Source organism: Agelaius phoeniceus, chromosome 6, assembly GCF_051311805.1.
Source record: "Agelaius phoeniceus isolate bAgePho1 chromosome 6, bAgePho1.hap1, whole genome shotgun sequence".
Classification (NCBI taxonomy): domain Eukaryota; kingdom Metazoa; phylum Chordata; class Aves; order Passeriformes; family Icteridae; genus Agelaius; species Agelaius phoeniceus.
In genome coordinates, this window is record NC_135270.1 from 11,955,478 (window position 1) to 11,979,446 (window position 23,969).

At 45.8% G+C, this 23,969-nt stretch overlaps 3 protein-coding genes across 9 annotated transcripts in view; 2 read left to right on the top strand and 1 right to left on the bottom strand.

The window, feature by feature from the left end:
* Positions 1-235: 235 nt before the first annotated feature.
* On the bottom strand, positions 236-3,284 carry ADM (adrenomedullin). 2 transcript variants are annotated; one of them, XM_054635838.2, is made up of 4 exons: positions 3,011-3,284; positions 2,315-2,425; positions 1,869-2,009; positions 236-1,373 (listed from the first exon to the last, which is right to left on the bottom strand). In XM_054635838.2, exons 2-4 carry the CDS (start codon positions 2,410-2,412, stop codon positions 1,070-1,072), a joined length of 543 nt encoding a protein of 180 aa, XP_054491813.2. In that variant the 5' UTR covers positions 2,413-2,425; positions 3,011-3,284; the 3' UTR covers positions 236-1,069. The 2 variants fall into 2 exon arrangements, with proteins under 2 accessions (XP_054491813.2, XP_077035937.1); XM_077179822.1 differs by having other exon boundaries at positions 2,315-2,428; positions 3,011-3,279.
* Positions 3,212-7,629, top strand: LOC143694330 (uncharacterized). The gene is made up of 2 exons (XM_077179823.1): positions 3,212-4,322; positions 7,510-7,629. The coding sequence occupies exon 1, from the start codon at positions 3,732-3,734 to the stop codon at positions 4,266-4,268; it is 537 nt and encodes a 178-aa protein (XP_077035938.1). The 5' UTR covers positions 3,212-3,731; the 3' UTR covers positions 4,269-4,322; positions 7,510-7,629.
* Positions 7,630-8,817: 1,188 nt separating this feature from the next.
* Positions 8,818-23,969, top strand: part of SBF2 (SET binding factor 2) — a 231,713-nt gene continuing 216,561 nt past the window's right edge. For all 6 annotated transcript variants that reach the window (XM_077179816.1, XM_077179818.1, XM_077179820.1 and 3 more), the window contains exon 1: positions 8,818-9,024. In XM_077179816.1, the coding sequence (XP_077035931.1) occupies positions 8,970-9,024 (55 nt within the window). In that variant the 5' untranslated portion in view covers positions 8,818-8,969. The remainder of the gene's footprint in view (positions 9,025-23,969) is intronic.

The window sequence follows — 23,969 nt, forward strand, 5'->3', positions numbered from 1 at the left end:
GCCTTAGAGCCTTCTCCACAGACCTGCCCTGGAATTTTAGGATGCATTGCTGGCTCGGAGTTTACTCCATTTGACGAGATAAGGTGGCTGCTAACAAAGTTTGCAAGGGAAGACTTTTGGTCTGTCCCAGGACTGCCATTCTAGCTTAGCATGAGTAGGACTGAACACAGTGAGAAATGATTCATCTTGACCACTGCCCCCACTAAAGACAACATAACTGAAGTGTTTTATGTAATTGTGTTTATTTTATTTCACATATTACCCATGGAGAACAGCTGATACATTCTCTATATCTTTCACCAGTCTGGAATGCAAGATAAAAAAAGGTATGGAAAAAGAGTTTAACGTTTGACATTCACGATATGAAAAATAGAAGGGATACAATGTTTTAAAATGCCCTTATGCAATATATATATATATATATATATAAACCGTATAAAAATAAAATATATTTTTTCAAAAAAAAAAAAAGACATGGCACAGAACAATCTTAAATACCAATGCATATCTCGTGATCCACACACACCGCACTTATAATTAACAAAAACCACGTACAATTGCACTTTTCCTCTCTGTGACGTTCAAGTATATCGCAGTCCCCGCAGGGACTAATGAGTGTCCGATTCCCTGCCGGGTGCACATAACGCAGAGGGTAGAGCAGATGTGGGCGGCTGTCCTTGCCCACGGCTGACGCGCACCCTCCAACCCTCGGGGGCGGAGGGCGAGGCCGGGGCCCGTCGCCCACCGGCGGGTCCCCCCCTGAGCATCCCCTCCTTGGGGCGGCGGGGCGCGGGAGGGCGGCCAGGGCCGCCCGGCCCCCCGGGAGCAGCGGCGGCGCCTTCGCGTCGCGGGCGGCGGCGGCTGCGGGAGCCGGCGGTGCCCGGCCCGGGCAGGGCCGGAGTCCGTGGCGGGCGGGGGGCGCAGCGTCCGCTGCCCTTCTCAGCTCCCCCCGGAGGGCGCGCCGGGGTCCCGCCCGGGCAGGCGCTCTCCGCGAATCCTGGCGGATCTCAGCCCGTGCCTCAGTCTCAGTCCATCCGTCGAGGCGGCCTCGGCCGGGTCCTGCGGCGCTTCAGACGCCGAGGAAGGCGGCGAGGGGCTGCGCCCGGCGCGTCCTTGGGCGCCGCCCGGAGCTGGGGGAGCGCGCTGGGCTGCGGGGCTCGGGAAGGGAACGCCGCCGGCGGCCGTAGCCCTGGGGGCTGATCTTGTTTGGGGGGGCGGCATCGTTCCTATCGTTGACGGCCGCCCTGTGGAGCTCGTCGACCAGCCAATGCACCGTGCACGTCCCGAAGCGGCACGCCTTTGTTTGGAAGTGGGGGAATCTGTTAATGCTCTGGCGGTAGCGCTTGACGCGGATGTGAGCATCCTCCCGGTTGCTGCAGGAAGAGAGAGAGCGGGCATGAGAAGAGCGCCGTGGGGGCCCGGAGGAGGGGACCCGGTGGGCGAGGGAAGGGGAGGGTCTGCAGGGCAGGGAGCCCCAGCTGGAGACGGGCTCGTCCCGACGGTGCCCGGCTGCCCCCCAGCAGTCCCGGCTGTGCCCTCCGCGGGAGCGCCGAGCAGAGCCGGCTGCCCATACGAGGAGAGGCCCCGCCGTTTTACGGCTGTTACTTTTTCCTAAGCATCCAGGGCTCAAGTTACTATTTATATCTGACTTTCGCAGCAAAGGCGCTACTATCTCCCGCCAGCTAAAGAGCGCGGGGAAAGGAAGGCGGGAGGCTGCTTTCAGCGCGATGGGCAGCCCGGGCAGGACCTGCCTCTGGGGCGGGGAGGATCGACAGCAAGAATAACCCTGAACACCCGGAAACCAGGGGACCCCGAAACTTTCCACTGCCTCGAGCAAGTGCCCGAGCCCAGGAAGGGCTGGAATTTACCTGGAAGGCGAGACTCGGGAATCCTCCTTCACGTCCTGGGTGCGTATGAGAGGCAGCACGTCGGCGGCTGCCCCCAGCCCTCGGAGCAAGCCCGCAGGCTTCACGTCCCGCTTGGCTCGGCTTAATGCCCATTTCGTCCATCTGAAAGAGCACAAGGGAAGAGGAGAGCCTGTTATCGCAAGTCTGCAGGGCGGGAGCCAAACCAAATAGATTCGAGGGGCGAAAATCTTTGCCAGCTCCGAGATTTTTTCTTTTTTTTTTTTCTTTTTTTTTTTTCTTCTCCTCCCCCCAGTGTTTTCTGAAAGGGCACGAGGCCTTTAAGGAGCTGAGCAATTCCTGCAGGGAATCCAGCAGTGCCTCTGACCGCTGCCGGAGCCAGGCGCGGGGGCTCGGCAGCTCCACGCGCGGCGCGGGGCGCTGGCAGGAGGGCGCGCTCCGATACTCACTTTCTTTTGAACTCTGTCGCTACGTCCACCCTTGCAGCATCCACCCCGAAGAAGGTCACAGAGCCGAGATAGAGCAGGGCTACGTGAACTAGTTTCATTCTGGCTGGGCTCCTGCTGGAAGGAAAAGAGAAGAAGTATAAGCACGCTTGCTAATAAAAGTCAAGTAAGGACTGTCCTTTATTCCTAGTGATTCCAGAGAGCTCCTTCCCTCGCAGAGCCCCCAGGCTACCGGGGACTTTGTGTCTGATATGAACCAGAAGCTAATATTTGCTCAACAACTTATCACAGAGTAAATAACAGAGCCTCCAAAGTTTACGTTTGTCGAGAGTTTAGTTGCAGAGGCGGCTGAAAACCAGCAGGATTTCCAGAATACCCCCAGCGGCTTGCACTAGGATTTAGCAAACCCATAAGATCAGAGACAGCTGGCTATCGGACGCATCGTTTTCAAACTCCAGCAAGTGTTTTGCTGCCGGGAAGTTTATTCCCTGATAGCTCCTCTTCCCACTTCACACGCAGAACCAGCTAGGTCTGGATCTTATGTTGTAAACTGCAGCTGATGCCAAGAGCCAGTGCAAGACTCCACAGCATAACTCCAAACTCTTCCAAACAGTCCAAATTTAGTAGAGTTTTACTTGCGTTCCACCTCCCCTGAATCTTTTGTTGTTGCCAAGGACGGAAAAAAAAAATAGTTCTTACCTGACAGTGAGGATAATCCACTGAGACAAATGTTTTTGTAGTAGCGATCCGAGCTTGCAGGGTTTCCTGAGGAGCGAGAACTCCTCCTTTGTGTGTGTGTGTGTGTGTGAAGTAATCACTGCCGAGCACTGCGCTCCTCTGCTCGCTTTTATAGAGCGCGCTGAGAAGTGGGTGGACCTTGGCGTGGCTGGGCGAGCTCTCTTTTGGCACCCCCCCACCCCCACATTTCAAGCACTCCTTGAGCATTCTGACCTGGATTGGGGGCAACATTGTGGGGAGGGGGGGGGGGAATAAGAGGATTATTGAAAATTATCTTAAACAACCCCCTTGGTATTTTGTTAATTATAACGGCAGCTTTTAGGATTCTGAGTCATGGCACAACTAGCAAAATCCGATGAGCCCCTCAGCCTGTTTTATTGGGGACAGAGGTTTTAACCGCCAAAATATAAATATATTTATGCTGTCTGTAGAATAATTTCTCATTCTAGATATCTTAGCCTCAGGTGGGTGAAAGCAGGGGAGTGGAAACCAGATTCAATCCATTCCAAAATCCATGAAAATCCATCAAATATCAAAGTTCCAAAACTAAACCCATATTTGGACAACGTGAATTTATAATGAGTAACTGGAATGACAGCCTTCTTTACATAAGTAATGAGGTGGCAAATCGGGCATCATTAATATTTATGACTAAACTTGGGTGCATTTTTTATCTAACAAAATGAATTTGATTTACTGGATCGATTCAAGTAGATCACGATTCAAATGGTTTTGGCAGATGAAGGTCAGAGCCCAGTTCTGTGCCTTGGAACAGAGCAAGTGGCATAGCTTTGGGGCAAACACGGGGTCACTGAAACGCCTGGGGTTACGGGGCTGGGAAGATCCGCCGTGCCTTGTGCCGTTCCCAATCCGCAAACCTCACGGATGTGAGTGCAGTTACTTCCCGGTCAGAAAGCTGAACCGGTGCAGGATCGGGATCTCTAACAGCACTCTCTCGGCTGGCCAGCAGCGAAACCTCAGTGTGGCCACCTTGTTGTTGGTGTTTTTACAGTCTTTAACATCTTTGCTCCGTGACGCTTCAGAAATGCAGCGGTCCGGCTTCGCAGGGGGTGCTGGCAGCCAGCAGCGGATGGAGCGTGTCTCCGCTGACTTGTCGCAGTGCAAATTCGGCGGCACCGAGGGAAATTCCCCGGGAGATCTGCGCCCTGGGGCAACACGGTCCCCTGGCCAGCGAGGGACGCTCGGCAGGAAGGAATGAGTAGTGAGATGTTTCTCTCGCATCTTGCCCCAAGCAAAGTGTTTCAAAAGTCAGGTGAGTGAGTGTGTGCTCGTGACTCTGCCTTTCTAGATAACCGCGGCGTATAACAACACCCCGGAGAGGTATGTGCAGGGGGATGACAGAAACTTTCCTATGCACGGCTCACTCGGTCTAAGGTGCTCTCTCCCTCCCTCCCCCGGCTCTCCAGCAGAGTCCAGATACCTGGAGCCTCCTGTCTCCGGCACCTACCTGTGCGGGACAGGCTGGCCGGGGAGCTACCATCACCCGGCCGGCGGGGAGGGCCAGCGCTGCCTGTCGCTGCTCCCCATGGCATCAGCCGGCCGCCCCTCTGCCCCGAGCGCCCTGCGCGGCTCCGCGGGGCGAGGCGGTTCCCCCGGGCCGGAGCCCTGCCCGCCGCACCTGCCCGGCCGAGCGCCCGCAGCCGGCGCGGCTGCCCCGGCTCATCCCGTCCCTGCCGCCCGCAGCTCCGCGGAGCCGCAGCCCCGCTGCCCGCGCCTCGGACCGTGCTCCGGAGCGCAGAGCGAGAGGCTTGGGGAGGAAACACAGGGAGGAAGAGATGGGAAAATAAAATGGTCTAGAACGGGACCGTATCATGCCCGGAGCTGCACGACTGGCTGGATTTTAGAGACCTCATGAGGCAGCTCAAGCTCGTGCGAGTTCAAGCATTTCCTTGATTAGCAGAAGTTGAAACTGAACCTAACTTTTTCCGAATGAGAAGGCAGGATTTTATGTGATAAGCATTGCTTTGACTCAAATTGAGTCTCCCATTCCAGTAAAAAAAAAAAAAAAAATTCTCACGTTTCCTCAAATGCTGGAAAATCCCTCATTAAAATCTTTGGCTTAAACGGGAAGTGTATTTTGTATACCCTGAGCCAAACAATGCAGAAAAAAATTCTATCTCGATTTAGGGATAGTAATAACAGTAGTAACACAACTCTCACGTTTCTTCCATACTGACTGTAACTATCCTCTCAGTGATACAAAATTACTTCATGCAAATTCATGAGGTGGCAAACTCTGACACATAAATGATCAGTTTGTTGATTATGTGATTTGTGAAAGGGCGTCAGCAGGTAAAGCTGTTTCAAATCTACCACAAAACATCATGTTCTTTGTTCAGAGGCTCATCTTGTTCTTTCTATGAACTTGCATTCTCATGCAGTTTGGAAATGAGCAATAGTCACTGAATTGGTACTGTGCTGTAACAGTGACGAATTTTTAAAAAATTATGCCACAAATAGTTATTTCCTAAAAAAAAAAAAAAAAAAAACAGTTCCACAGAATGTTCCATAGCAATATCATTCACGAGCTGTGAGTCAGGCAGTGCCAAGCAGTTCAGCAAGAGCAGTGTGTGATGTGAAGTGCAGGGTCTCCTGGATGCTGCTCCATCCATGGTGGGAAGCTGGCCTGGAGGAGCAGCCAGCTCCTGTTTACTGCTTATCTGGGTGTACCATTCAACCTCTTGGTGTTCCCATACAGAAGACCTTACAACAAGTATCTGCTCTGGCAGGGATGTGGTGAAGATGAATTACTGTTTATAGAGCATTTTATTCAGGCTGAGATTTATTTGAAAAGAAAAGGTCTAAAATCTGTGGGTAGCAATGGGGAATCAGTGTGAGGCAAATATTCTGTGCTGATTATGGAAGAAAACTGTTGTTTGAAGCCAGTGGAAGTGCCTTTGCATGTTTCACTTTGTTTAAACAAATTGTTCTGAATTCATATGCCATGAGCATGAATAGACTTAATTGTATTTCAGGCTCTGTGAAATCAGCAGAAAGATAATACTAATAGAAGAATGGCACCCCCTGAAGGATCTAAAACCTCAATCAAGCTCCACACAGAAAAACCTTACTGTTAGTGCCTGCACCCAGCCAGTTCTCTCTGTGCCAAGAGCACAGTGACATTTTGGTAGTCCTGCTGGAGGTGCTTTGGTGTACACCAAACAGAGTCTCCCAAGTGAGTGGGGGATGTCTATTAGTAGGGGAAATCTGGTCAGGGTCATGGCTACTGCCCTGTTCTGGCATGGGTTGGCAGAGTCTGAATTCCCTGTTTCCTGAAGGGGGCGTGAAGTGTAGAAGGTATTGTGAACATTCACACCTTGTTGTTGGCAAGGGCACAATGTGAGTGTGGCAACTTGGTCCCTTGAATGCTTTCAGGCTCTTGGAGAGGCTGCAGCCTTGCAATTCTTCCCCTGGGGTAAGTACGTGACTAGGGGCTTGTGGAGACCTGTGCCTCGGTGTTCTCTGTGAGCCCCTGCTTCTCCTGTGAGGAGCTTGGTTACCCTGCTGCAAGTGAGGCAATTCAGGTTGGGTGGTCTGGATGAGCATTCAGTTTCACTTTTCATTGGAATTTAGGTGAGCAAACACTGTGTCTGCTCCACTTCTTCATTTGTCCTATAAGAACATAAGATTGCTCTATTCTTAAGGGAAGTTGCCCAGAGAAGCTGTGGATGCCACATCCCTGGAAGTGTTTGTGGTGTGGTTGGATGGGTCTGAGCAACCTGGTCTAGTGGCATGTGTCACTGCCTGTAGCAAGGGGGTTGGAACAGGATGATCTGTAAGATCCCTCCTGACCCAAAACCTTCTGTGTTTCTGTGAAATAAATAAGCTCAACTACACTTCCTATTTCTTATTTAAGATGTGTCACTTCTTATAAACTTTATAAACTTTGGCTGTACTGATCTAGAAGGCAAAAGGAGCAAGGCTGTAAAGTGAGCACTAAATAAACATCTTGCTCTTGAACATTTATTTATTGCTCTTGAGCATTTATTAATGCTCTGGGAAAGGTGTGAGTGATTCTCTCCTACTAGAGGTGCTGTGATAAAAGAGCAGTGAGATTTTCCTATTGAGATTTGTTATTGCATATTGAATCTTTTTATGAGTGCAGATATGATAACTCTAAGGACCCATTTCAGCTCCAAATTAGGTAATTTCTTAGTGTCTTTAAACTTTCCCTCCAGGTTTAGCTGTACAGAACATTATCCTTTGCTTCTGTGAACTGTTACTGTGTCCTGCAACCAAAATGCCTATGCATAACTTACCAAAGTCCTGCATGACTTAACCTAACTCCTACCTAGAAGTGACTGACCCCATAGAGTGCATCTCTTTCTAAAAAAGTATGGTCAATCTTTTTGATGTATATATGACACATTTTTCTTTACTCCTAAACAAGGAAATGTATTAGGATTGGATCCTTACACATGTCATTTGCTTCAAAACAGCTAAATCACGAAGCTAATGACTTCGAGGAGATGTCAACCTCTGCCCTCCACTGAGAAGGCACAAGCGGGAACACTGCTTGAAGCTTCCTGACCAATTTGCATCTGGCTTATCAGCAAGACACTGCATCACTATGTTCCAGCTAAGAGGTGTAAGAACAGCATGTTTGAAACAGAAATGTCTCTGAGACCACTTCTGACTGTCTGCTGGGTCCCTCGTCAGGAGCAAATCCAGTTTGCTGCACTTCCACACCCAGCCCGGCACCTACGACTGCTCCTCGCTGGAATGCCACCCACGTCCTCCGCGCTGGTTCTTCTCTCTGTGCTGTCAAACGGGACGTACATAGAAGCTTATCAGAGTGGTTTTTGCAGGCTCCGCCAGCTACCCAAGCGCTGTACTGTCTGCTCCTTTATCCTCAGCATCTCCGCGACTGCTGGCAAAGTCCACCGAGCTTTCGAGGGCCGCGGTCCAGAAGGTGCCTACCTATCTGCACGTTATAAACAGCACCACGGCAGCTCCCGGCGCGGCTCGCTGAGTGCCCCAGCGGCCACCGCCCGCGCCCGGGCCAGCACGTCCGGGGCCACGCGGGTCACGCCGAGGCACCGCCGGCCAGTGCCCTGCCAGGCTCGGCCCCGGCGCCGCCAGCCGCGGGGAGCAGCAGGGCCGGGCCGGGCCGGGCAGCACAGCCCGCTCCGGGCCGTGGGTGCTGCTGTGAGGGGGCCGGGGCCGAGACCCCCGCGCCGACCCTCGGCACCGCCACAGAGCCCAGCGGGGCCGCGGCACGGCTCCCCCCGCGGCGGCACGTCCCGAAAACCCCGGACAAAACGTGTCCGGGACACATTCGGGACGGGCAATCCCCGATTGCCCAGGCCGGGCTGGCGGGGCCGCCGTTATCTCGCTGCCGGCTTCCATTTCCGCGGAGCCTCGGTGAGGGCGATGCCCGGCCCCGGCAGCTTCAGGCAGCAGCGGCGAGGTGCAGCCCCGCTCAAACACTAGGGTCTCCCCGGGCACGCAGAGTGTTCCGAGCCGCCGCCAGTGTCTTTTGTAAGGGGAACGGGCTCCGGACCCGCTGCCCCCCAGGCGGCCACCGCACTGGGGTAGGCTGCCGGGAGACAAAGCCCCGCTCGGGCGGGGCGCGGACCTCCCCCGCCGGACCCTCCCCGCCCGCGGGGGGCTGCGAAGGGAGGCCGCGGCGCTGGCAGCGGCGTCCCGGCACGGCGGCCGGCCCGGGGCAGCGGCACTGCGGGACAGCCGGGCCGCCCCAGCCCCAGCCCCCGCCCAGCCCCGGGGTCACGGCGAGCGGTCCGGGCGGCGCGCAGGCGCACGGCGTGCCCGCGCCTCCAACATGGCTGAGGTGGTGCCGTTCCTCCTGCGGCGGGCGCGGAGCGGAGGATGCTGAGCCTGCCCCGAGCCGCCGCCGCAGCCGCTGGGGTGGTGAGGCCGAGGCGCGCCCCGCGCAGCCATGGCCAGGCTGGCAGACTACTTCATCGTGGTGGGCTATGACCACGAGAAGACAGGTAGGTGTGGCTGCGCGCAGCGCTGCCCCGCCGTGCCTGGCCGCTCCCCGCGCTCCTGCCCGGCCCCGGCCCCCGCCCGCCTCCGGCCGGGCCGCGGGAGGAGGAGACTGCGGCGCACACGGGGCGCGCGTCCGGCCGGGGGAGGAGGGGGTGAGGGCAGCGGGGCGAGCCAAGGGTTAATCCCCCTTCCCCGAGGGGGGAAGCGGAGGGGCTCCCGCACCGCCCGGTCGGGGCAGCCCGGCCCGCCCCGCCCGCCGGGAGCGGCGGCGGCTCCTTCCCCGAAGCGCGGGCAGGTTCAAACGGGGCCCGCGGCCGTGCCGGGCCCGGCGGCCGGAGCCGCGGGGCAGGGCCGGAGCCGCCGGTCCCCACCTGTGTCCCGCCGGCTGGGGCGCGACAGCCGCGCCTCCCGGGAGAACAAAGGCTGCGTTCGGCCAGCGGCGGGGCTTGCCCGTCTCGCCGCTCATCCATCGCCTGTTGAGCGGCGCCGCGTGTCCCCCGGGCAGCGCCGTAGCGCCGAACGGGCATGGAATGGGTGCTCTTCCTAAAGCCTCGGGATACTGAGTGCTGGCTGCTGGGGGAAAGGGAAGTGGTGTTATCTGCTGTCGTTTTGTGGGCAAAGAGAGAGTGGTTTGTGTTACGTAACTCTCCGTTATGGTACCAGCTTTGTTGCTGCAGAGATCTCAAATCAGTGTTTGGAAAACGAAGTGATTGTCAACTGGAATGTGTTTGTGCTGCGTATTTCAGAGCGCTCCTTTGAATGTATGTTGTTAATAAACAATATTTTAAACAGTCGAATGTTCCCTAATTTATTTGACTATGCATAAACCAAGCAACACTCAAGTTTGTTACTCAGAGTAATTCTTTGAAGTAGCAATTGCGTGTAGTCTGTATCTGTTCATTCAAAAAGTGCAGCTAATAAACTCGGATTATGGAATTTTTTAAAAAGAAATATAATTTTTAGAGAAACCGTTATATTTGCATGTTTAAATATGCAGTGTCTTACAAAGTTCTGCTAGGGTCTCTTGGATTTTACTATTCTGCAATTGTTATTCCATTAATTACGTCCTGGTTACCCCTCCCATCCCATTTGATAGTAGGTTTGTCCTAATTGTACTGTCAAAATCAAGCCATGTGAAATGGGAAGTATTTTATTTTAAAAATAAAGACCATTCCTTTTACCTCTCTCCTGTTTGGAACATTTTCCCTGACAAAGTAGAGAGAACCCAAATCAAAACAAAGAAGCAACCGAAAAACCCAGATGTGCTTTTAAAGAAGACAAATCAAATAGGCTGCTTACTTCATTGAAGTGAAGTTACAGATTGCATTGGAAAGCTTTATGTCTGTAAAATGCCCTCATCTCTAGCATTTAAGTATGTGTTTAACTTCCCATACATAAATCGTTTCATGAAGTTTGGTAGAATTGCTTGCCTGGTGAAATTGAGCAGATTCAGAAATAACTCCTGAATCTTAATTTAAAAAGGTCATGCCCAGAAAGTAATTGTTTAGACTTTATTATTTAAACTGCTTGTTGCTACTTTAATGCTTCATAAGAAAAATGCTTGAAGGAACAACATTCTGTTGAAGACTAGGCATGCATTGTTTTCCAAATTCCTTTACCCCCACATGCAATCCCATAATACATGGAGTACTGACCTTTATTTTTCTTATAAAACTGTAGTTTTTCGATGCATTTATTATGCTTTCTTCTATGTGAAAAGCAGGGACAAGCATTTGTAGGATTATAGACTAGCTACCCTTGAAGCTTTTATATTTTTAACTATGTTCCTTTTTTTCCTTTCCTATTTGTTTTTCATCTGCAGCTACCTTCTGGCCTGGTTTTAATGTGCTTGATTTTAATGTTGAGTGTAATTATGTTTTGTAGAGTTTTTTTTTTTTTCTTTTTTTCCCAGGCATAATCTGTGGAAGAGCTTTGTGTAAACAAGCAAAAAAAAATGCTGTACCCTTCCCCCCAACCTGTGTCAGAAGCATTTGGATGATAAACACTTGTGGTTTATAGGGAAGGGTGTTTATAGGAGTGACTGCTCTCCCAGGAAAGCCCCACTGTGTCTGCTGGCTCTCCCCTCACTGCTTATATGGATTTATTTAGATGTGCCAATATCTTACCCCTGAAAATGTGATAAAGGTGCTGATTTTCTGGCTTTACTCAAAAAACATTAGCTGTAAATATCTAAAATGCAGTGTTTATGCAGTTTAGGAGCAGATCTGTAGATTTTTGTTGTTTTGGAACAACTTTGATGCTACAAGTTTTTATCCAGCATAGTCTTCAGGGAAAGTGAAGGGTTTTATTGTCCTCAAATAAACCAGAGTGTGTCCTTTGGGAATCAACATGTGAAAGTCCATTCCTGTCCTGGTCTTGGCCTGTGTAAATTGATGTTACAGCAGTCCTGGTGCTGCCATTCCTATTGTGTGAAACCTTCCTTTGGATCCAGCTCACTTTAGGATGCTGACCCATCCAAAAGACCTTTCTTGCTGGGTGTGTAACCTGTGTTGCTGTATTGTCTTGGATTACTTGCCTGCTCATTTTTCAAACAATGCTGGCTCATCAGGTTGTCAGATGAATGCCAGTACTGGCATAAAGGAGGATCAGGAGCATGCTGAAAGACAGATCAATGCACCCTGAATTTCTATCAGCTGAAATGTTCCTAGAGCCTTGGGCAGAAAGATGTTAGTGAGGTGCCTTTGTGCCCTACATGCTCCAAGGAAACTGATGGGAGCCCTTGGATAATTTGCCTAACAGGCAGTTTATTCATGCTTGGCAAGTTGCACAGAGGCTCTGCCCGAGTGGAGAATGAGCTTTGCTGTTGACAGGTGTCAGAAGAGTTGCAGGCACTTAGGAGTTGAGAAGTCTTTGTGTTGCTGAAGATGACCTGATTCACCCAGCTTTTTCTGTCTTTCAGGTACACTGGTCTGTATTCCCACTTAGGTTGCTCAGTCTGTGTCTCACCATAAAACTGAGCTTCAGTGGATCATAGTTTTAATGGCTGCTGTGTATTTTAGGAACTCATTCTGAGCCACTGCTCAGAACTGCAGCAGCAGTAGTTGCTGTCAGAAGTGCGTGTTAAGTGTCCTGACAGAGTTATAGAAACCAGATTTATAAATCCCTCAGCTTTACTAAACCCTTTTCTTTTTTTTTTTTTTTGTTCAAACAGTGATACTTTTTCAGAGTAAAGCAATCAACCTTGGTGTATTTTGCCTTCAGCTGAACCTTGGCTGAGGTAGATAACCACATTTTCCCCCAGCATATCAGCACAATATAAAGCTGTTACATAACTGGCTAAAAAAGGCACTTACAGAAGTCTCTGAAAGGAGCAAAGGTGCTACCAAATGTAGGCATTCTAGGATAACAGCTAGGAGAAATCCCAGGAGCCCTTACTGTTCATGCATTTTATTGTTTCATGGATTTTGCAGTGTGTTTGATGTGCTTCACCAAAAAATTCTCATTTATTATGTCTGAATAATGGAATGTGGATGGGATTTAGGAAGAACACAGATGTTTGCAAAGATCACAGAAGGGCATGAGAAAATGTCTTTTTTGTTTTGTTTGTTTTTGGTTTTGCTGGTATAAGCCCTAATCATAAACCTATCCCTAGAATCTACATACGGTATTCCTTGGAAAAGGTAAAAGAGAGAACATTCTGTGTCTTCCTTAGCTCAGCAGCTGAAAGGTGACAGGATAAAGAAGAGAGGGTCTAAAGACTGAATTTGATTAATTTTCCCATACACCCGTGGCAGCTTTCCTGTAGGATGCTGTTTTTTACCCAGAAGTTAAAGGAGAAAACCTGTGTGGTGGAGCAGGATGTTTTCTGGGAGGTTTGGTTGCTCTAAGAGGACAGAGGAGTGATTTGTTCTTGAATCTGTGTGCAGTTGCAATGTGTAGGACAGAAGGCTTCCAACAGTATAGCAGTTTTATTTGGCTGTTGTCACAACTGATAAATGCTGGTATAACATGTGTAGGCTCTGTTGTGGTTGTTTCTGTTCTGATTTTTATCAACTCCTCTTCAGGGAAGCCTTTATTGTGTAACATAGCTTTGTATCTCAGAGGATTTTGAAACAAGACAAGTGATTGTTGATGGAGTGGGAGAAATTTCTAAATGGAGTTGTCTGATTCGTTTTTTTTTTTTCCCTGTGAGCAGATTTTGCCTGTGAAGAATATAGTATCATTAGGATTTTCTGGTGTATTTGCTGTATATTCACAGTTGGGCATTTCACTGAACTAGTGTGTGTATAAGGAGTGGATGATTGCTTGATACCGTGGCATGCAATCTCTGTATAAACAAAATGTAGAAAAATAAGGGAATAAAGCTGTTACTTCAGTGGCTTTCTTATCTGTGCTGCAGCTTAATTTGATTCAAATGCAATCCAGGGAAATCTCAAAGGGATTAAAAAAGCAACAAAAACCAAATCCTTCTTATTGTGGCAGGGGAATTCTTGCAGCTGCAGTGGAATGAAGCATCAGGTGCAGTGCTGGAAGTGGAGCAGAATGCAGGAGTGTGCCTGGGAGATGGTTCTAGGTGCCTGTGGCTGCTAGGGCATGGCACCCCAAATACTTGTATACAAATTAGTTGCTCCAGTCAATGAAATGATCTCTTCCTCCAAACCCTGTGCTTTACTTTTCAAATACAACAGGTTCCACAATACTGTGCTGAAACAGAATGAGGAAAAAAAATTTCCATTGCACGTGGTTTTGTTTGTTTCGATTGTGGTCATGTTCGTTTGTTTGTTTGTTTGTTTGGTGGTTTTTTGTTTTGTTTTTGTTGTTTTGTTTTTTTTTGGGGGTGAGATAAAGCTCTGTTGAAAGTCTGCTTGGAAGACCCCCAGTATTTTTTGATAGCATGTATTCCTAAAAGATATCCAAGCAGTTTCTTCTAGTGCATAATGTGGACTTAAAAAATTGATTTTGGTTTATGGATTTATCATTTTGGAGAAATGTTATAATCAACAGAGATCATATAGATCTTCTTTCCCTCACAAGTCTGTAATGAATATTTCTAAAGAACTTGGATTTCAGACTCTTTACTCACTCAGTCTTGCCATTATAATAACAACAACACTAAAAATACTTCTTTTTCAGCCTTTAATTTTAAACTAAAATATTCCTGGAGGCTTTTTTCTCTGCAAGCTATCTGCATTTGGTCTGAAATAGGACACAGATTATGTTGAGGGAAGTAGCATTTCCTATCTTTGTGACTTAACTGCAGTCAAGGAACTCTTTCTTCCCTGTTCTGTCCTGGATTAACTTTGTGGATTATCTGACAAAAAGACACTTTTCCTGCAGCCTGTTCAGAGCAAACAGTTTGTTATGCAAGCCTGAATTCTGTGTAAGCCCTGGCCTTCTATAACCACAATCATATTTTTCAGTGGAGGGACAATGAGACTGACATTTAACTTCTGCAATGTCCCAAACATAACAGTCCTGTCTTGTAACAGCAAGGAGGAGAATTACACTGCTGTGGTAGCTCTCTTACATCAATTTCAAGTACCAACTACCTCCCCAATTACTCGTGCTCACAAAGGAAAACCACAGTCACTGTGGAATCATTTGTAAAATGTGTAAAAGCAGATTCACAGTCCAGCCTTGATAACTGTCAGTGAAAGTTGTGGCCTGCAAATATCTGCTGGTGAGTGGGAGGTTTTCCTTTGGTTCATCTCTCCTCTTACTCCTCTTTGCAGTAGCATGAGACTTTCATGCTCCTTGCTTCTATAGTGAAAAAAAAGATTTCTAACAATAGCATTATCAGTATTGATGAGATTAATTTTCTTCTGCTCGGCGTTTTGGGAATTGTGTTCCATTTCTATGTGTTTGTTGAAATAAATCACTCCGGTGGTGTCAGTGGTACGTTCTGAAGTCAAGGACAATCCAATTAGTGTTGATTGGGATTTGGCAGCTAAATCCCTGCTCACTGAGCCAAGAACATGCTGGTTATTGCTTATCTGCTAGTGACTAGATAGATCCTGATTTCATGTCTCTAACAGTTCTCAGTTTTCAATCTTTTGCAGATTGAATACTATGAAAAAATGCAATCATTGAACAGAGCTTGAATTCTTTGTTTCCTTTCTGGGAGTGTTGTGTTCTAGGTGTCAAAGTAACCACAACATTTGCACTGAGCTGGATGTGGGTGATGGGCTGTCACTGCTGCAGCCAGGACCAGCACTTGGTGACAGTGTGGTGTGGGGTTGTGTGAAGCTGTTGTGGAGGAAAGCTGAGAGGCAGAAAAAACAAACTCATCATAATTCTGGATACAAATTCAGGATAGTTGCATGCAAAACCCCATTGGACCATGGGAGACCTCGGTGGATACAAAGAGACAAAGGAATGTTACTGGGCATATAAAATCAATCACTCAGAAAGAAATTCAAGGGGGGGAGAATAGAAGGTAGGAAAAATGTCCTTATCATGTCCTTTTACTGTGGTTCATGTGTCGTTTTCTAGGATTTAAAACCCCAGAAAATCCATTATCTGACACTTGGATTGATCTTCAGTGAGATAGAAAATGTCTTTTTTAAATGTTAGAGTGTTGGGTTGGGTTGCTGGAATAGCAGCTGGAAGGAAGATGAGACATTCTGGCAGAGGATTTCTCAGATGCTTGTGGGGGAAAAGGGATGACAGCTCTTCTTTCTGGAGCCTTGACTTCAGCTGTGGAAGGCTGTGGGTTTTGTTGGGCTCCTTTTGCCAGCTGCTGTGGACAGTGATGCCAGGAGTGTTGTCAGACTCTGTGGTGGGCTGCATGTCACTTCCTTGTGGCTCAGGAACCCTTCACAAGACATTGGCCACTCCTCCTGCTTACTCTATTTGACACATTCTGGTATTTTAGAATGCTTTCTGTCTTCTAGGTTTATTCCAGAAGAATCTCTGCCTTATCATCTCTCCAACTTTCTCCTTCCTTCTCTCACTCTCAGTATCCATTTAACTCTCTTTATCTACTCTGTGGTTTTCTGAGATGAAGTCTTCTTGGCCACTCAGTCTGATTTCTTATGGTTTTCATCTTTAAATAAACAAATTCCAATTCATCACACAAACACCAGGGCCAGGTTTTGTCCCTTCAGTAAATTTTGAGCCTAAAAGAGTGTTTGGTAGAATTTTAGTTTAGGCCAAAAAAAAAATCCTTTTCTCCCCAGTCTTATTTCTTGGAAGCAGAAAAAGTATTTGGTGTGAAATTTTACTGAAATAATTGGGCTGGAAACAGATGCCAACCATTGAGACTTTATATGGTGCATTAAGTTTAAGTAAAAAATAATTGAAAATAGTTAAAGAACAAGATAGAACACCATCAGAGATGCCTGTAGCTGTTAGTTATTTGTGTATCTAAAAAACATCACACTCTTGTTTCTTAGTTTGTTATAACTGCACCAGTTAAAGCCCAGTAAAGCTTTTAGCTTGACCACTGTGTTGTTGAAGTTTTCCACAGTTTAGATTTGTGCATTTAACATGTGTATTTTTGTTTTGGACGAAGAAATGCAGACGCTCGTCCTTTTTTGTGACTATTGTTCTCTGGGCTGTAAATCTAATTCCTAAATGGCAGTAAGAATAAGCTGTATGTGTGACTAACAAAATACTCAAGACTCAAAAGACAAAGTTGTGACCTTGTCATAAATTCAACTGTAATGGAATTTTAATTCTTGAAATATTGTTGAATTGGCATGCTGTACTTCTTAAAAAATTAGAGAAGCTGTGTTTTTGAATTCTATTACACAGACTGCTTTTCATAAACATGCAAATTGCAATTGCATAAAAATAGAAGAAAGCCACATGCTTTGTTCCTGTGGAGCTGTTTCTTCATAATTAATCTATTTTCCCAGAAAAACACATAGTAATTTTATGAAGCTCGTGTGATGACTGGGCTGTTACTGGTCTATATTGTTGGTGTGCTATTTTTAAACTAGGTTTAATACAAAACATTCCAGTAGAACTTACAAGAGGATTTCCATTTTCTTTCTTCTTGTTTTATAGTTTGTGAAGAGAGAATTAGTAGGTTTGATAATTTTTAAGAACATATAATTTTTTGAAGAAGGTTTCAAAGAAAAATTTGTGATAAAACCAATTGTAAAAGCCTTCCTAAAACACGGATTTAAACCCACATTCCCCCCCATATTTTTGGGGGGTAATTTAATCTATTTAGAGTCTTCCTCTTTTGGGCTGCAAGTCCTTAGAATCCTCAGCCTGTGAGAATTTTTGCCTTCAGTGTATTTTGTTCAGTGGGCTGCCAGGCAGAATTTGCTTTTTGTGAAGTGTCTTAGCCTGGGGCCTCTGCCTGAGCCATAGGTTGTGCCCAGCTGCAGCTGAGGAACAAGTTGGAATTTCCTGTAAAGGGAGGGAAGAGCTGCTGCCTTTGGGATTCACCCTACATTTCTTAGAAGTGCAATTATTGAATTATTCTTACTTTATGCCTTTCAGGAGCTGCTTGCTTTTGCAAAATAGGAAGCTAATTAGCATGTGTCTCTCATGATCAGTAAGTTTAGCTGTGGTAGAAAGCCCAAGGTTTGGAATGGATGCTTTTAGTGGCATTTCCAAAACAAATAAGATAACAAGGCATACACACAGAATAAAAGGATGTTTTCTGTAATAATAAATATTCAGTTTGTGTTCAGAAATCCATGCAAGTGTTCAAAGTGTTGCAGAGGAATGTTTCTTCCCATGGTAATTTATAGTGACTAAAACTGAAATGCTAATTTTCAGTGATAAATTCTGGTCCACTTTGCTGAAGTGAGTTCAGAGAACACCTGTGAAGGTCTCAGGTTTGCCCTTTAGCTGGAGGCAGCGATTTTAGACCCTGGTGCCAGTTCTGTGCTACTCCCACTCACCAGCTGAAGTTTTGACTCAAGCTACCTGTAAGCATGCTTGAAGCTGAGGCACCTGGCTTTGGAGTAGTGGCACTGTGTGCTTTTCCCTTTTCCAGCTCTGAGGGCTGGTTCTTTGCAGCAGGGTTGGTTCTTTGCAGAGAGAGCTGGAGCATCCCAAACCCCCTCACTCAGCAGGGTGTCCCCAGCCTGCAGCTGGGACTGCCCCGCGCTTCAGCAGTGCAGCCAAGGCAAGTGGCCCTGTTGTTTCAGCTACGGGCAACTGAAAAGAAAACAAAGCCATAGAGAGCCACATGTTTGTGATTTGGAATTCAAAACTCTTCTTTCAAAAGATTCTCTTTCCTGTTTGAGTAACGTGCATAAATAGTGATACCGGGTTTGCCCCTGAGTAAACGGCGTCCGCTCAAGTTGTGACACTCCTGTAAGGTTGTTGTTTCAGCACCCTGTTTTCCAAATATTTTGTTTATGGTGTTTATTATTAAAAGAGATGAGATCATACATGTTTAACAAAATAATCTCCTGGAGGCTATTTTTTATCATTTTGTTCTCTTTTGCCACATGGCATCGTTTTGGAAGAGGCAAGGCTGTCACTCATTTTTTGTGAGAGAGAAAAGACCTCAGAAAACATGCTTTGTGCCTTTCTGACCTTGTAAGATGTTTTTGCATTCTTACAAAATTGTTTACGTGCTTGTTTATGGGTTTCTTTATGATTTTTGGTTTTAATTTACAAAGATGTGGCCAGTTTTAGTAAATGGCCTTCTTTGGAAAACTGCAGTTCAAGAACATGGGGGTTCCCTGGTCAAGTCTCTAGACATAGTTATTGGTAACCAGAGCTGCTCTTCTTGCTGATAGCCTAGTAGAAGACAGAAGGTAGCAGTTTACATCCATACTTAATTCTGATTAAAAATGAGGATTGTTGCTCTTTCCAGAGAGGTAGGATTTGAGAGGCCTAACTCAGAAGACTGTTGTTTTCATAATCTGTTATTTTCTTGAGATTATGCTTACTTTTATTTGAAGTTAGAAAACCCGGACGTAAGCGTCAGATAAAAGTAATAATAACAATAATAATTTTTTAAAGAAAGGCCTTAACTGGTCTGCAACTCATTGTTTTTGTCTTGTGGAAAAGACCTTGGAGATGTTTCAATTCCCAAAGTTGTGATGGTTAAGGATAGCATGCTGAAAAGTAAAACCTATGGATCTCCTATCTTCCTTTGTAACTGAGATGTGTGGTTCTGCTTATTCTCAGCCAGTGTTCTTAAAGTTATAATAAAGTCTGTAGGTTAAGTTGTTTCCTACCCCTGACTTCTTTTCTCCTTCTCCTCCCTGACTCCCCAAAAATCAGTAATTGTTTTAGGTTTTATATGAAAACAAGAAGAGTCATGGCTACTAATAAAATTCTGAAGCAGAAGACTCAGAATATCATTCTGTTTAAAAATCCCCATAAAAAGTCTAGAAATGAGCTGTAGAAAACCCTCATCACTTACTGTCTGTCTGGTATGTACTCCCTACCAAATCTTAACTGTTCTCTTAAAGCTTTGAAAATAGATTTGCAGAGACCGAAACATAAATTGTATGTTTTATTAGATTTGATTTATGGTCTTATGAAAACTCTGGATTTTTTTAATTCTTTTGCATTTGATGGTGAGCTGAGAGGAGCTTTGGACTTCAGTGATCTTCATGTAGTTGTATAAAGCACCATATGCTTTCTACAGTTTTCACAGCAGATGGACCAAGGTTTTGTCAACATGGTCTTGCCAAACTTAATTAGCAGCAAATTTTCATGTCTCAATCTAAGCTGTTCCTGATTTAATGGCAAGAGTCCCAAGAGTTATGTACAGATTAAAGGATCAGAGAATGGTTTTGGTTGGAAGGGACCTTAAAAATCCTCTGGTTCCATGGGCAGGGAACCTTCCACTGGATTGGGTTGTCCTTCCTCTGTTGGGGCCCCCAGAGGTGGTGGAGCACTCCAGGTGATTTCTCAGGAGAGCAGAGTAGGAGGAGAGAATCACCTCTCTTGACCTGCTGGTAAAGGATGGCTGCAGGTGGTCACTGTTCTTGGGCAAAATTGGTAGCATGGACTCACAAAATTAATTTTGCAGACCTTTTTTTTTTGTTCAACTTGTAAATATCAAGTAAAAAAAGGAAGTGGAATACTTAATGCTTGAGACTTTTAGATGATTAAAAGAAAGTAATAAAATAATTATTATAAATAAATATATTATAAATAAAATTATATAAATATAGATAAATATAGTATAATTATATTAAATATATTATATTATAAATTATATAAATATATAAATGAATCAATTTATAATAAAATTATTTTATTATATAAAGCTTGTGGTGAAGGGCTCCAGACAGAGCTCATGATATGAGTGACTAGAATGTCCAAATTTTGGATGAAATGCATTTTTATAAATACAAGCCAAAGTACATTTAGTGGTGAGAAAGAATTCATAGCATTGGTCTCTAATTTAGCTATTGTCACTTAGTTGAAAAGTTCTTGGAATTTGCTGGGACAGTTCTCTGTGAAACTTCAGCCTAAAATCTGGTATGGCATCAGTAAACTCAGAAATAAACAGTGTGGAATTGTGAAAAAAACCCACCCAAAACCCCTGTGGTGTTGGGACTTGCAGCTTAGGGGCCAGGAATGGGTTAGGGGAACTCCAGAGGTTCTGCTCAGCCCTGGTCTCTGTGATCCAGACCCCTAAAGACTGGACAGGACCAGTGGGCATTGCCTGATCCCTTCTCCTCTCCCAAGGCACAAATGGCTGCAGCCTTTGCTGATCTGCCTGGGCAGATCCTGACTCACCCTCAGAGACCTCCACAACAGCCCTTCAAACCTCCTCCAGTGCTCCTCTGGCTGCCTTTCAGGAGACTTTTCAGTGTTTGAGTCATGTGGCTTTGGGTACAGTTGTCAGCCTGTTGCTGCTCTTCTCCTTGAAATGTGGGCATGTGGTCATTTACATGAAATCTTACCAAAATACACAGTGAGACTGGTACTTGCTGGTTTTTTGGGCAGGGCAGTTCTGTGACATCACTCTGAGCTTTTTATTTGGTTTGGTTGTTTTTTTGGGTTTTTTTTTAGCTCTCAGCATCACAACACTGAGGGTCACTTGAGGGTCACTTTGTGGTCTGCTTTAACTTCTACATCCCTTTTACCTAAACCACATTTGGGCCATCCCTTATATGTGCAGTCAGGTGTTCTGGCCTAACTTTGCAGCTTTGCAATTTTCCTTAGTCACACTCTTAACATTTTTTCATAACTTTTTTCCCAGTCTTTCAGGATCACTTTGAATTCTTATCTTGTCCTCTACTCTGTTTATTATCTTCATTCAGAAAATAAATAATTTATGTGTATATATATATATGTATAAATTTTTGTGTATATATATATATATATATGTATAGGTTTATATATTAAAAGAACAGGTGCAGTTATGTTCTGTGTTTCAGTCTGCAGCAACTTCAATCAAAACTAAACCAAAACCCACTTCAAATCAAAAACCAAGCCTTGGACTCCACAATGGCTCACATATCATGTCTGAGAGATAGAATTAATGCTGCTGTAAATATGATTGAGTGTGTAGTGAATAAATTTGCAGAAAGCACATTCAGTTGATGCCCCTAGGCATACTAAATTTTGGGTTGTTTGGGGTGCATTTAAGCAGGGTGATATTTTAAAAGTCAGGGACTTTGAGAAACAAGTTGGCCAATTATTTCCTAAACAGCAGAACTAGTGACGTATTTCTGCACATTTTTTGTCTTTTGTCTGGAATGGCCCTGGTAGTGCTGCTACAGACAAGGAACAGGGTGTCTTGAATACTAACTTTTCTTCAGATCAGGGTCACTGTGTGTTTATTTATTTGGGTTAAAGGCCATTGGTCACACAGACGTCGTTTCTGTAGGAAACCTCTCTGCAAGGAGCAGTTTTACTTGTGAAAACACCATTTACTGTCACTTAGGAGAATGTTTGCCTGCCTTTGTGGCAGACACATTAAAATATGCTCCAGTTAAGATTCTGAGCCTGCCACAGCCTCAGAAGGGAGAGGTTATGTTCTATTAATTAATTATGGGCCCATAGTCAAGTGGCATTTAATTGTTTGCTAGGACATGGATGTGACTCTTTTCTTTCTTTGTGCTCTCATTTCAGACAACCAGTTCCTTTGGTTTCTTGCAATTGCAAAATATGCATTGAGAAGTTAAAAAAATACTATTTTTACTGCTAATGGGGCATGCACTGGAAGTGCATTTGGATGTGCAAAATCTTGGCAGTGTAGCTTATTTATGGGGCAGGAGATGGCAGTAAGGAAATAGGTGATTTAGCACAAGCACAGAACCGTAGTTTATTCTTACATTATGGTTTTAAGAGAACTCTCAAAACCCCTGAAATACCCTAATAATTATTCAAATTTACACATTTATATTAATTTTGTGTCTTCCTGTTTGATTTTTTTGGGGTCTTTTTCCAATCAAGTATTAACCAGCATTTGCAGTGCTTGTTTAGAGATCAGGTGAAATATTATGTGCTACATGAGCCAAATACAATTCACATTATGCACAGTTCAGCTTTAGGGAAGACTGCTGGAGTTAGAAGTAATACAAATACACAGTAACACTTGTGATGTTTCAAAGCTTGTGTCTGTGCATTTCAAAGAAATTTGCATACAGCATTATTTTTTAGAATTCACATTCTTTGTGTCGGTCCCCACTTAATTTAAGGCACTCTGGCAGCTGGTTCTGTGGGCAAGGAGGGATTGAAATACTGTTAACCTCTGCGAGCCAGAACACAAACAAACAGTGTTTAACTTGGGGACAGCTGAGGGTGTTCCAGACAATGGTGTTAATTTTGATTGCCCGTTTGAAGTAGCCCTGTGCTTTTTGTTCTCATTTCGGAAGCCGAACATGTTGTTTGGACCTTGTCTGCAGCTGTGAAGAACAAAGTTTGTCATGCAGAGGCTGAGCAGGATGACATCAGGGGATGATGGTGGCTGCTGCGGCAGCGTGCTGCTCTTTGCCCCTGCTGTGGAAGCGTGACCACTGCCATGCATTCCTTTCATTTGGGGTCAGGCAGGCAGGCAGGGGTGAAATTGCATTCTCTGGGTATTTATGGGACCCCTTGTTAATGGGGGCTGCTGTTGTTTTGGGGCTCTGTTGCAGGGTGTTCCCCAGGTCAGTGCTCCTGCAGGGCTCTCAGTGGGCAGCTCAGGCTGTTTGCACGGTGACGCTCCAGCCCTTTGCAATTCAGCCATGACAGGAGGCCAGTAACTGTGGAGCCTTGCTCACATCCCCTGCACATCCCCAGCTTATGGAGCGCTGGAGAATGTGGAGCAAAATGTGCCTAAACCCTCAGGGCCCCATTCTCTTGAGGGAGAATGCTGCTGTGGAGTCCTGGCTTGCACAGGGCAGCCTGGGGTGAGCTGGCACCTGGGCTGAGCAGCCTGAATGTTGGCACTGGTGCCATTCAGGCAGGTGGGTAAGGAGCTGCTTTGTGCTAAATACATATGGGCCATAAGATATGCTCAGCTTACTGGAAGCTCTTTGTTTTTTTGCTCTGTTTTTAGTCTATAGTCAGTCCAGACAAAATATTTGGCCTACCAGGATATGTGAATCATTCTTCTCTGTAAAGCATCATTTATCATCTGTGTTCTGAAAAGGTTTTGTATGAGGAAAACATTGAATACACTCAGAAATTTTTATTGTCAACGTGCGTTTTTACAGCTGTTGTATAAAAATCTTGCTTTGTTGAGATCAAAATATTATTTAATTGTTTTAGCCTATTGGAATCACAGGAAATATACAGGGTGGGAAACTCCCAAATGACTTGTCACTCTCCATCATCTGTAGGTGAGCAGTGGCACGCAGACTTAAATAAACAAATCTTAGCAGCTGGTTAGTTCTGGGAAAAAAGAGAAAACTTGCTTCCTCATCCTTTATAATTGCTTATATTTATGTGCTGAGTAGAAGAAAAGCTTTGAAACTTACTTAATCAATGCAAAAATATATGTACAGTACAAATCTGTTGTTAAGAATTGAGTGAACAGGTTGAAATCAACTTGTGTTGATTTTTTTTGTCCTTTTAGTCCTGTTTTAAATTAAACTAAGCCAGGTTTTGAAAGAAACTA

Coding starts and splice junctions, on each gene's coding strand:
- ADM (XM_054635838.2), bottom strand. CDS start 2,412: ATGAAACTAGTTCACGTAGCCCTGCTCTATCTCGGCTCTGTGACCTTC. Junction 2,010..2,314: donor GCGACAGAGTTCAAAAGAAA/GTGAGTATCGGA, acceptor GTGCTCTTTCAG/ATGGACGAAATGGGCATTAA. Junction 1,374..1,868: donor TCCCGAGTCTCGCCTTCCAG/GTAAATTCCAGC, acceptor CTCTTCCTGCAG/CAACCGGGAGGATGCTCACA.
- LOC143694330 (XM_077179823.1), top strand. CDS start 3,732: ATGAATTTGATTTACTGGATCGATTCAAGTAGATCACGATTCAAATGG.